General features: G+C 50.4%; 1 protein-coding gene across 11 annotated transcripts in view; it reads left to right on the top strand.

Moving 5' to 3' along the window:
• FARP2 (FERM, ARH/RhoGEF and pleckstrin domain protein 2) overlaps positions 1 to 12,604 on the top strand; it is a 91,677-nt gene that overhangs the window by 40,349 nt on the left and 38,724 nt on the right. For 10 of the 11 annotated variants that reach the window (XR_010944107.1, XR_010944108.1, XR_010944106.1 and 7 more), the window contains 4 exons: positions 329 to 407; positions 2,459 to 2,556; positions 4,184 to 4,298; positions 9,655 to 9,802. Coding sequence is in view for 7 of the 11 variants with exons in the window: in XM_067739960.1 (XP_067596061.1) it covers positions 329 to 407; positions 2,459 to 2,556; positions 4,184 to 4,298; positions 9,655 to 9,802 (440 nt within the window). In the remaining 4 variants the exon portion in view is untranslated. Of the gene's footprint in view, positions 1 to 328; positions 408 to 2,458; positions 2,557 to 4,183; positions 4,299 to 5,632; positions 6,206 to 9,654; positions 9,803 to 12,604 lie in introns of those variants that run through there. The other variant, XM_067739964.1, reaches the window with a different exon arrangement.

Genomic DNA, 12,604 nt, shown 5'->3' with positions numbered 1-12,604 from the left:
CTTTATTTTTTTAATCACTTTTTTACTTCTAAAATATAAAGAAGAATACATTTTAAGATTTTAATGTGCAGTTTCCTGCTTGTTTTTAGGGTTCTTTTAGTAATCTCTACTTAAAGCAAAAGTTTTCAATTTTTTCTTTGCTATATGTGACTGGTACTTAGGACTAACAATTTCACGCAGAGGAAATTTCTTAACATCCTCTTACTTGGAAAGATTTGCTTTAACAGTCCATTTGAAAGCACTAGCTCAGTCACACCAGAATATGCAGAAAGATAGCAAATACAGAGTGTGACCTTATTTGTGGACTTTAAAATTTTTCTTTTTATAGGGCCAAAGAATACAGTGCTTCGCCTAGCAGTGAAATTTTTCCCACCTGATCCGGGTCAGTTGCAAGAAGAATATACACGGTAAAGAGCTTGACTGACCCAGAGCTGCCGTGGGCAGGGTCCTCCTTCACCTGTGTCCCCGACAGCACCTGTGCTTTACCTAAGCACCTGGTCAGGGTTGTTTATTCAAAGAACGAGCCTAGTGTCTGTGTCAAAGCTGTAACCAAGGTGTCATAGTTTTGCATTTTCACTCTTGCACAGACACAAATGCAAACAGGGTTTGGAAGAATGGTTATGGCACAAATTTGAGAATTAAAAATGGTGTTTGAGGGCACTGCTAAACAGATATTCTCCATAGATCTGTGCCTGTGCATGAAGTCGGTAGGAATTTCGCCCATTCCTTTACTTTTTTAACCAACAAAATACACTTACTTGGGAGTGTCCTCATGAATATATGGAGCAGAAATGCTTTAGGTGATTTCTTTTCTGCTACGCTTTTCAATTCACGATTGATTCTTTGAAAGAAAATGTTTGCAGTTGTTTCATCTGGGCAATAAGATTATGGAAGTGGTTTTTTTCCTTGTGTTTTATGTACTGATTTTATCATGAGGAATAAAGCAAAAACCTAAAAATCAACTCAAAACCCGGAGTCAGAAGTTAGATAAGAGAGAGCTATGATGATGATGCAGTGGTAACAGAGTAGCTTCCTGACCAAATGTGGATCCATACCTGGGTCCTCAGAGTCTTAGAACCTCTGCTTAGAAGGTCTTTGCCAACCGCTTCTGAATCACAAAGTCATAGACTCAGCTGCGAGGACACGTAGAGACCGCAAGGCTCTAGTCTCATCTTTACGGGTTAGGAGCTGAACCCCAGGACGGCAGAAAGCGCCTTACGAGTGAGCACAGAGCTTGTCTTAATAGTGTATTAAACACCTCACATTTACCAGGAAGTCCCTTTTGAGAGAATCACTTTTTATTCCTAGACATTGGTGAGTAACAGGAAGTGTTAACCTAATTCCGTGTCCTGGGTCCAAGCCGGGTTTATGCAAAAGGTCATCTTTTTATTTATAAAAAAACTGCATGTTTGTGGTAAAAGAAGAAAAACTTTAAAGTTATGTAGAGTAAAAAGTCAGCGTTCCTCTTCACTCCCTGCCCACCCAGCCTTCCCAGAAGTGTTAACGCTTGGACATGAGTCTTCCAGATGAATTCACAGCGGTATGCCAGTAGACGTGGGGCTTTAAAGTCATTATTTTACAAAACAGTATCAAACTCTACACAGAGAACTGCAGTTTGAGTTTCTTTTTCCCCCACATATCCATGGCATGCCATGGATGTCTTTCCGTATTAGTATGTATGGCTGTAACCTAATTTATTTAGCCAGTCTCATGTTAGTGCAAATTTAGATTGTTTCTAGCTTTTCTCTGCTGTAATGCTGCAAATAAACATGCTTGTCCACATATCTTTGTGAACTCTGGAAGTGTTTCTGTAGAAAAGTTCATAGTGGTGGGATTGCTTAAGGCCAAGGGTGTGTACATTCCAAGTTTAAGAGAGCACAGTAAGCGCTGACGGCTCACGCTGGAGTGGACCCCCAACAAGGGCGGGGCATCTGCCCTGCGCCCCATGGTATTTCCAGCTCCCAGAACAGCACCTGGAGCATATATGTGCTTGGGGATTATTTGCTCATGGGATAAATGAATATATAAATAGTTTCGGTCACCCTCTCTGTTACATTCTCACCAGTTAATTCAAGACTACCTGTTTCTCAGATTCTAGCCAAGACCGAACATTATCCATCTGCCTTACAGCTCCATAGCCACACTTGAAGCTTCGCCCTCATTGGCTGTTTCTGCTGCTTCACACAAACCGCGAGTGCAGTTTTGTGCGTGTTCACAGAAGTGGCACGAATTTGTGAGCTTCCCCCTTGAAGGTGTGGCTCCAGGTGATCTGGCGCCCTGGGCTATGGTGTGCCCGGCGTGTGGACCGCCCGCTGTGTGGACGCGCTAAGCTCCTGTGACTGCCCTTGCTCGCCTTCTGCTCTGGTGTGACCTGGGGCTGTGTGTCCTCCTGAGACAGACGTGGGAAGTGTGTTCAGAAGCTTTGGAGCTGATCTCTGTGCTTGGAACTCCCTCCTAGATACTTGTTTGCCCTGCAACTTAAGAGAGACCTTCTGGAGGAGCGTCTGACCTGCACGGACACCACGGCTGCCCTCCTGGCGTCCCACCTCCTGCAGGGTGAGTGTCCTGCTGGCCCTGCGCTCACACGGGATGGCTGCGCCTGTGGCTGACTCACCTGCCCCAGGCTGGGCACCAGCAAAGGACGGGCGGTTCAGCTTGCAGGTTTTTCTGAAGGGCTGAGGGTTAACTTCCCACCTGGGAGGGGAGACAGGCCACGCGTCCTCCCCGTGGTCTCACGTGGCCCTCAGACCTCCAGTGGGGGGGCCAGGCAGCACCCCGACTCTGGGGAGAGCGTCACAGCCCCTGTGACAAGTCAGGTGTCAGTCCCCGAAGGACAAAGGAAGCCCTTCAGTATCTCAGAGCGGGAGGTGGTTTGAGCGCCATGGTGACTTCAGGCATGACCTGGGAGAAGCATAAGAGAGGAGGGTCTGGAGAGCAGGTGCGCGCTTCGCCTGGGCTCTCCAGCGGCCCCCCTGCCCCCCACCGCAGGACAGACAGAAGGGAATCCCCGCCTGGCTTCTGGACTAGAGGCTGGACCGCATCTTCCTGGCATAGAACGAATACTTCTGAAATTTGAACTCAGGAAGTATGATATAGAGAGGTTTCAGGATTTTAGGAACTTCTAAGTTAATGGGTTAGTGTGCAGTTTACTTGGTCCTTCCCCTGACTCACCTTCTCCAAATAGCAGATTTTACCAGAGGTTTGCCGTCCTGCACAGTGGGACCCGTTCACACCCATAAGCACAGGTGTCGAAGTGGCTTAGTTATCTGTGATTTGTCCTGAGGTCCTCTCAGGCAGCAGGTGGCTTTGCAGTGCGGACGGCCTTCGGTAGTGCCTCTTGCTGAGGGCTCTGTGCGAGCTGAGTTATCTTAGAATAACTCGTCCGCCTGGAAGTTCCACCTTGGAAGTGTGCTGCTCAGATTGAAGGGCGGTAAAGAGCCACGACAGCCAGATGCCGTGTAGGATTCTGACCGGGTCCTTTGCCTTAAAGTTAGGCGGCTGCTGAAACGTGAACGGGTCTGAGGCTCGGATGGAGCAGCAGCTGGTGGCCTTGTCCTTACCTGGGTGGTGCTGCCGGGGTTATGCATGAGAATGTCCCGTTTTGTAGAAAACACACCCCAAGCTGTGATCCTGTGCATGCGGCTTTTCTGTGATTTGAGACTGTCTCAGAACAAAGTATGTTGCTTAAAATTATTGGGCTTTAACTACTATTTTGAAAATATGTGTGGCCTTAAAATACATGAAATTAGAAAGAAACACTCACTGTTCCTCAAGAATTTGAGAGGGCCTGATGGAAGAAACAATTTAAAATACATTATCTTGAAACAAAATAAAGGACCTTATCCTGGTCACAGTAGTCTTGAGACAACTTACAGAGAAAACGTTTAAAACATAGCAAACAGGGTATAAAGCTCAGAGTTTCCCTCCCTGGAGCCGCTCACCAGCGTCTTTCCTCTTCAAGACTCAGAAAGAATTCTCTTCGCCTGCCTTTATGTTTGCCTCGAACGGCATAAAATACGTGGAAAAGTAAAATACAACGTTTTGTTTATTTAAGGGATGTGTTTTTGGCTACAGATTTAGGGTAATTTTCTTCTGCTTTTAATTTACGCACTTGCACGCACAGACGCTTGTATTTTTCTTCATGTAAACATGAGAAAGACCGCCTGTTACTTTCTCGTCTTAGCGGAAATAGGAGATTACGAAGAGGCGCTGGTCCGGGAGCACCTGCGGGCCCACGAGTACCTGCCGGGCCAGGAGCGGGCCCTGGAGCGGATCCTGGAGCTCCATCGGGGGCACGCGTGAGTCGGCGCCGCCGGACGTCGGGGCAGTCGGCTGGCCGGGCGGGACTCCGTCCACAGGCCGCTTCGGGACAGGCTGGGAGGGTGCCCGGGCCCCGGGCAGTGCTGGCGTCCCTCCGTAAGTGGGGGGCAGTGGACGGGGTCCCGCACTGGCCGCGCCCAGTCCTCAGGTGTCGGGTGGGGGCGGGATGGTTCCTGCTGCAGCCCTGCTGCCTGGCTTCCCTAAGGCTTGACGCTGGGACGAGGTGAGGGCGACCCGGGGGAAGAGGGGAAGAGAGTTGGGGAGGCCGTGAGAAGGGCTGGCGGCCCCGGGCCCGGGGGTTGTGAGCTTGAGTTCACCAGAGGGAGAGCTCGATGGGGAGGGGTCCTGGAGGACTGGGCCCCCCTCGTGGGGGAGCCTGCTGAGAGGCGAGCGCGCTGACGTCACGTGCAGGGCGGGCGTTGGGCAACGCAGACCCAGGCTCCAACCCTCGAGGATGCCCTTCCCTGTGGGGCCGTGCGCTTTTCCATGCCTTCACCGCTCAGAGCCACCAGCGGACCTTTGTGTGCCTGGCTCGGGGTGGCACTGTCTGTACAGATGTGTCACTTGTGGCATGTGGGCTGCAGTGCCAGGCAGAGCCCACTCTGCGGGGAGGATGGGGTGCAGGAGGACCGTGAGGGTGCCGGCAGAGGCAGCAGCCTGGGGGTGGGGGGCACGGCCCCCAAGGTTCTAGGAGCCAGTAATAGCCCCAGCTGCTGGCGGGAGGCTGCACGTGACCCCGCGGTGCCACGCGTGCCCTGGGCTCTGGGCCCCCCTTCGTCACGGAGCCAAGGCCTGACCTCCGTCTTGGGTGTGGTGGTTTGGGGCACCGCTGGGCGTCCGAGCTGTGCACACGGGGCCACCCTTTCCCAGACGCGGCCTCAGCGCGCACCTGGCCCTTAGGGCTCTGGCCCCGCTTCCACGCCGAGGGGCGTGGCCTCTTTCGAGGCTGCCTTGGTTCTCGCTGGTGGCGGGGGAATGCGCCGCACCCCGTGTCACACCCAAACCCCGAGGACCAGACGAGCAGAGGGCCCCCTCCCCGTGCCAGCCTGAGTGAGTCCCCGGTCTGCCCCAAAGGGGACGGTCACCTGTGTGGGATTTGCTCCTAGCGTTGGGGGCAGGGTCCCCTTCCTTCCAGGACACACAGGGCCGGAGCCGGGCGCCCGTGGAGGGTGGGGTGGCCGCGGTGTGAAGCGTCCCACCTGGGCAGCGGCGACGGGGCAGGGGTGGAGCCAAAGCGCACTGTGCAGGGTGAGGCAGGCGGAGCGGGGCCAGGGGTGAGGCAGGCGGGGGAAGGGGTGAGGCGGGGCGGGGCCAGGACGCCCCCTGGAGGATGGGGGTGGGGAGAGGCCCCACAGGCCGTGAGAAGGAGGCCCCCAGGACAGGGCCACGAGCAGCCAGAAGAAGGAAGACAGCCTGGGGCCGTGGACCCCAGGGAAGAGTGCTTCAGGATGGGGACCAGAGCCCCGTGGGAGAGGCTCACTGCCAGGCCCGGTGGGTGGGGGTTCATGACGTGACCCCCCCCATGCATGGGGAGGCCGGTGGGACGGTGACCAGTCTATGCTCAGTCACACTGAGAACCCGCCTTGAGGGGAGTAAAGCACCAGACCTGAGAGGTGGCTCCGCGCCTGCACGTCGTGTGTTCGCATGCACATGTGCATGTGTTTGTAAGTGTTGCAGATATCTCTAAAGTTTGTATGGAAACACAAAAGACCCCAAATAGCCAAAATAATCTTGAGAAAGAAGAACAAAGCTGGAGGAATCACTCCCTGATTTCAAACAACTACACAGCTACAGCCATCAGAACAGGAAGGAAGTGGCATAAAAACAGACACACAGATCAGTGGAACAGGACCGAGAGCCCAGAAATGAGCCCACACACTTGTGGGTGAGTGAAAAGAGACAAGACTAGACAGTGGGGAGAAGACAACCTCTTGAATAAACAGCATTGGGAAACTGGACAGCCACACACGAAAGAATCAAACTGGACCCCTTTTTCACACCATATACAAAAAATAAACTCAAAATGGATTAAAAACTTACATGTAAGGGGACTTCCCTTGTGGCACAGTGGGTAAGACTCCACGCTCCCAATGCAGGGGGCCCAGGTTCCATCCCTGGTCAGGGAACTAGATCCCACACCACTAAGAGTTCACGAGCCGCAACTAAGGGGCCTGGCTGCCGCAACTAAGACCCGGTGCAACCAAATAACTAATATAATAAATAAATGTTTTTAAAAGATGACTTACATGTAACGCCTGAAACCATAAAACTCCTAGAAGAAAACAGGCAGTATATTTTTTGACGTGGGTCTTAGCAATACAGTTGACCGTTGAACAACATATGCGTGAACTGGGTGAGTCCCCTTATACACGGACCGTTTTCCGTAGTAGATGCTACATACTGCGTGGTCTCAGGCGGGTTGAATTCTCAGATGTGGAACCTCGGATACAGAGGGCTGGCTGTAACTTACGTGCAGAGGCTCGGTGCCCCTGACCCCCGAGTTGTTCAGGGTCAACTATGTTTTTGTTTGGATCTGTCTCCTTAGGCAAGGGAAACAAAAGCAAAAATAAACAAATGGGACCTAATAAAACCAAAAACTTCTGCACAGCAAAGGAAGCCATCAACAAGACAAATGGCCACCTACTGAATAGAAGATATTTGCAAATTATATGTCTGCAAAAATATACAAAGAACTCATACAGCTCAACATGAAAAAGGCAAACAACTTGATTAAAAGCTGGGCAGAGGACCTGAAGAGACATGTTTCTAAAGAAGACAGACAGATGGCCAACAGACACATGGAAATACACTCACCCTCACTAACCATCAGGGGAGTGCACATCCAAACCACCATGGGACACCACCGCACACCTGTCAGAATGGCTGTCATCAGAAAGACAAGCAATGCGTCAGCAGACGAATGGGCAAAGAAGACGTGTATGTATTGTGCAGTGGAACACTACTCAGCCGTGAAAAAGGCAGAAACTTTGCCACTTGCAGCAGCCTCTATGGACCTGGAGGGCATTGTGCTAGGTGAAATAAGACAGAGAATGAGAAATACTGTACGATTTCACTTATGTGTGGAATCTAAAAACACAGCAAACTAGTAAATACAACAAAAAAGAAACAAACTCAGATGTAGAGAACAAACTACTGGTTACTCATGGCGAGAGGGAAGCGGGGAGGGGTGAGATAGGGGTAGGGGATTAAGAGGTACAGACTACTAAGTATAAAATAGATAAGCTACAAGGATGTACTATACACATAGGGAATATAGCCAATATTTTATAATAACTATAAATGGAGTTTAACCCTTAAAAATTGTGAATCATTATATTGCACACCTATAGCTTATATAACATTGTACATCAGCTGTACTTCGATAGAAAAAAAAGACAAGAGAGGACTTCCCTAGTGGTCCAGAGGTCCGTGCTCCCAATGCAGGGGGCCCAGGTTCAATCCCTGGTCGGGGAACTAGATCCACATGCCACAACTAAGAGCCCACATGCCGCAGCAAAGATCCTGCGTTGCCACAATGAAGACCCAGAGCAGCCAAAATAAATAAATAATAAATAAATATTTTTTAAAAAAAGACAAGAAATAAGTGTTGGCAAGGATGTGGAGAAAAGGGAACCCTTGTGCACTGTTGGTGGGAATGAAAATTGCTGCAGCCACTATGGAAAATAGTATGGAGCTTCCCCCCAAAATTAAAAATAGACTCAATACTCTCTAATGGCCTGTATGGGAAAAGAATCGAAAAAAAGAGTAGATATATTAGATTCACTTTGCTGTACACCTGAAACTAACACAACATTGTAAATCAGCTCTACTCCAATTTTTAAAAAAAATTAAAATAAATAAATAAAAATTAAAAATAGAGCTACCATATGATCCAGCAATTCCACTCCTGGGTATTTACCCAAAGAAAAGAGAAACACTAACTCAAAAAGATATATGCACCCCAGTGTTCATAGCAGCATAATTTACAATAGCCTAGATACAGAAGCAGTGCCCATCAATAGATGAATGGGCAAATAAGATGTGGTGGATATACAATGGAATCATCATCTAGTTGAAGATGATTTATTCAAATGCAAGTTAATAGATGTCTATATCAGCTTCAGAGAACAGACATTTTAGTCAAAGAATGGAAATCACAAGAATGGCATAACGCAAACAGTTGTGTTATTCCTTAAAGATCCAAAAACTCAGGCATTCAGAAGTAAGAAGAAAAAAAGAGTTGTTAATGGAACATCCCACATGGAGTGTTTGGGACTTACCTGAGCGTCACGCCTTGGAGCTGCTCGGCGCCATGCGGGCCGCGTGCGAGGCGTCAATAAAACCAATTGTTGTGGTGATTATATTTTTCTTCATTTTGATAATTTCTTTCTTTTTTTGCGGTACACGGGCCTCTCACTGTTGTGGCCTCTCCCGTCGTGGAGCACAGGCTCCGGACGTGCAGGCTCAACGGCCATGGTTCATGGGCCCAGCCGCTCCACGGCATGTGGGATCCTCCCGGACCGGGGCACGAACCCGTGTCCGCTGCATCGGCAGGCGGACTCTCAACCATTGCGCCACCAGGGAAGCCCCAATATGTAATATTCTTAATGTTTATGAGAATATTTAGCTGTAACTGAGTAAGTAGTCACTTTTTTAGCAAAATATTTTTATATAAATTTTAGTTTTTTATTTTTATTTTTTTTGCGGTACACGGGCCTCTCACTGTTGTGGCCTCTCCTGTTGCGGAGCACAGGCTCCGGACGCACAGGCTCAGCGACCATGGCTCACGGGCCTAGCCGCTCTGTGGCATGTGGGATCTTCCCGGACCGGGGCACGAACCCGTGTCCCCCGCATCGGCAGGCGGACTCTCAACCACTGCGCCACCAGGGAAGCCCGATAATTTCATTTTTATAAAAGTGTATTCTAATGGTTAGAATTGTACTTTTTGAAAATAGTTTTTTAAAGTTTTGAAATGGGTTTAATGAGATACTAGAGTTATCTGTGGTATTTCCTTTATTTACTATTTGTCTCTGCACGTAATGTTTGCACATTACTTTGTATTAAGATAAAATTATAAGGCTGAACATATAATGAGTGCAAAGAAAACATTTGACCCACTAGGAAATGGATTACAGAATAGAAGCAAGCGGACGTTTCCGTGGCCCGTGTGCGGTGTTCTGTTTGATGTGTACGTAAACATACAGTGGGTGACCGACCCTCTGAAGAACAGAGCCTCCTTTGTTGGTTTGTTTCTGTGGTCTGTTTTCCTGGTCGCTTCTGTCCTGTGTTTCGGCTCTTTCAGGAGTGCTGTGATCATGCTGTCTTTTATTACAGGGGCCAGACGCCTGCCGAGTCGGATTTCCAGGTGCTGGAAATTGCCCGGAAGCTGGAAATGTACGGCATCAGGTTCCACACGGCCTCTGACAGGGAGGGGGCCAAGATCAACCTGGCCGTTTCCCACATGGGCGTCCTCGTCTTCCAGGTAGGAGGGCGGCTGTGCTGTGGCTTCTTGGGGTTGTTTTACGTTTGCTGGGAAGTCTTTGTTGCTGAATCCGTCTTAGACTTGGAGGAAGAGCTTTGCGGACCCTCCGATCCAACCTCTCACCCGTTAGAGAAGTTGTCTTCTTGTCTTGGACTCACTGTCACGGGGCCCATGGCCCGCAGGGCGCACAGTCATGTCCCACTGTCCTTCTAACGTTGACAGAAGGTCGCCCCCGTGGAACCTCAAGCCCGGCTCTGGCTGCCCTGTAGGGCGGCGTCCACCCCCGCGGGGAGGCTGCTGCCCTGTGGGGTCTCCGCCACGGGTCCCAGTCACCGTTCAAAGCACAAGACAGAACAACCTGGGGACCCTCCGAGGGCAGTGCTAGGGTTCCCGGGGATGTGTGCGGTAGCGGCGTTCGGATGGGTGAGCGTTACATAAAGGGCCACTGAGTCGTGTTTGTGGTGAATGTCCTTGTGCCGGGCCGTGGGGTGTGACGCGCCTGGAAACAGCTGCCAGGGCGCCGGCCTGCAGCTCCGGAGCCCGCGCCTCGCCAGGTGCTCCCGCCTCCCCTCCAGGAGCTGCCTGCTCCCGGCCCGTGGAGCCGGGCACCTCTGGTGGAACGTGGTGCCCAGGGTTGGCGGTGGCGCTCTTGGCGCCCAGCTGGCTTTGCAGCTCTTCCCTCTGTGGCCCGTCTTCGCTGCCGGCGCCTGAAACGGCTGGTCTGATCCAGGCCTCCCTGATCAAGGACACTTTGTTTCTTCTGCTTTTCCTTTCTCTTTCTCAACTTAGCCAGCAAATTTCAATTTCCCGTAGGAAAAGAATTTAATTTTGCGTTTAGAATGTCAGTTCTGTTACATTCCACCTGAAATCCAGGCCCTTTGAGTGGTGTCCAGGGCCTCCCACACCCGCTCCCTTTGATGGCGGTTCCTACCTGGCACAGAGGGGAAATCACGTCCCTCAGGATCAAGTTGTTGTCATTTCTCCAGAAAAGGACAAATAATTTATGACCAGAAGAAACTGCAAAAGCATGAGGTTAGAGACTTGAAATGAAAGGCGGCAGATTGAATTCATTTCCACTCCCTCAAAATCCCCACCGGCATGACCGTTAAGGAATTTTTTTTTAACCTTACATCAGTAAGAACAAAGAATGGAAAAGGAAACCACAGAAAACAAGGACTATCGCCAGAGTGTGGGGAGTAGGGAAGCAGGCCCTGACGGCCCAGCGAGGAGCCTGGGATCCCCAGGGGGGCGGGGAGGCCGGATGGGGCGGGGCCGGCAGCTACAGCACGACCCGCCGCTCCAGGACGAGGTGCCTCACGAGCGGGTTCTGACATCGGGGGCCCTGCTGCAGCCCTGGGAGCTGCCAACCAGCACTTCAGAGCCTCCTCTTGTAAAGACTTCCATCTGGAAACACTTTCAATTCAAACGTCCCAAAAAGCTGTGAGAATGAGGATAGCACACAGAGACCCCATGCACCTGTCCCCCAGGTTCAGCTGTCACCATTTGCACCTCCCGCTGACATGTGTTCTCATCCCTGCCGCACAGACACACGCCCAGACGCACACAGTTTTTTCTGAAGCCTTGGGGAGTAAGCTGCACACGTCGGGGCCTTTACCCCGAGAACTTCAGTGTGTGTTTCCCAAGAGCAGAGTATATGCTCTGTCGTGACCACAGTCAGTCACCACTGAGGCCGCAGGCTCTTAACACCTGGCACACGGGTCCGTCCTCAGTCCTGTCAGCTGGCCAGTGGTCTCCCTGCAGGACAGGATCCCATCTAGAACCAGGCCGTCACGCTGCAGTCGCCTTTAATCTGGAACATTCTTTTTTCTTTTATGAAGACGGTGTTGAAGAACACAGCCCCTTTGTAATAGAAAGTTCCTCGTCTGTGTTTGTCAGCTGTTTTCCTGTGATTAGATTCAGGTGACGTGTTCCCAGCTGGACCACTGCCCAGGTGACATGTGTCCCCCTCGGGGGTCACACCTGAGATGCCACCTGGCCTCCCTGGCGATGCGAACCTTGATCGCTGTGTTTTCTGGTTCCTCTACTGCATAGTTACTGGTTTTCCTCTTTTAACTAATAAGTGGTCCGTGGAGAGGCGCTTTAAGACACAGATGTTCTGTCCCTTGTCAGATGTCCCTTAGACTAGCGTCCCCTCGTGATGCTCCCTGGCCAGTGTTTACCAGGATGGTCACTAACTCAGGCACACCCAGAGCCTTGCTGTTAAATAGAGACAGTGACCAAGGGTCGCCAGAAATTTGAGGAGAGCCTTTCTTCAAGGGAAGATGGTATTTGAGGGACAGGTCCCAAATTTGTGCGAAGAAGAGACTCAGAAGAAACAGAAACTGTGCTGAGGGTGGAAGAAATGGAAAGCACGCTTCCTCAGAGAGGTTACTGCTTTTCATCTATCAGATTGGCAAAACAGAAAAATCGCTTTACCCACATCGCGTTCATGGGGAACAGGAACACAGCTTTAGCATGAGTGTAAACGTTTCTCTTGTGATTTTTTATTCTGGCCTTGTTTGTAATAGTAAAATACTGGTGATTAATTATTAGGAGGCCGGTTAAATAAATGGTGGGGCATCCATATTATGGGATAATTGGACAACTGTCCAAAGGTTGCATGTGCTCTCTGTGTCCTGATACGTGAAACATTCTTTGAGATGTATTGTTAAATGGAGAAGATGTTCAAAACTGTGTGTGGAATTTGCTACCGCTTATGGGGAAAAGAGGGGAACTTACACACACACACACTCTATTTATTCCCTACAAAATAAACTGGTGTTGACTGCCCCTAGGATGGTT

The sequence above is a fragment of the Pseudorca crassidens genome, chromosome 6, assembly GCF_039906515.1.
Source record: "Pseudorca crassidens isolate mPseCra1 chromosome 6, mPseCra1.hap1, whole genome shotgun sequence".
Taxonomy (NCBI): Eukaryota; Metazoa; Chordata; class Mammalia; order Artiodactyla; family Delphinidae; genus Pseudorca; species Pseudorca crassidens.
The sequence above is the reverse complement of the archived record's forward strand: the minus strand, read 5'-3'. Positions and strand labels throughout refer to the sequence as shown.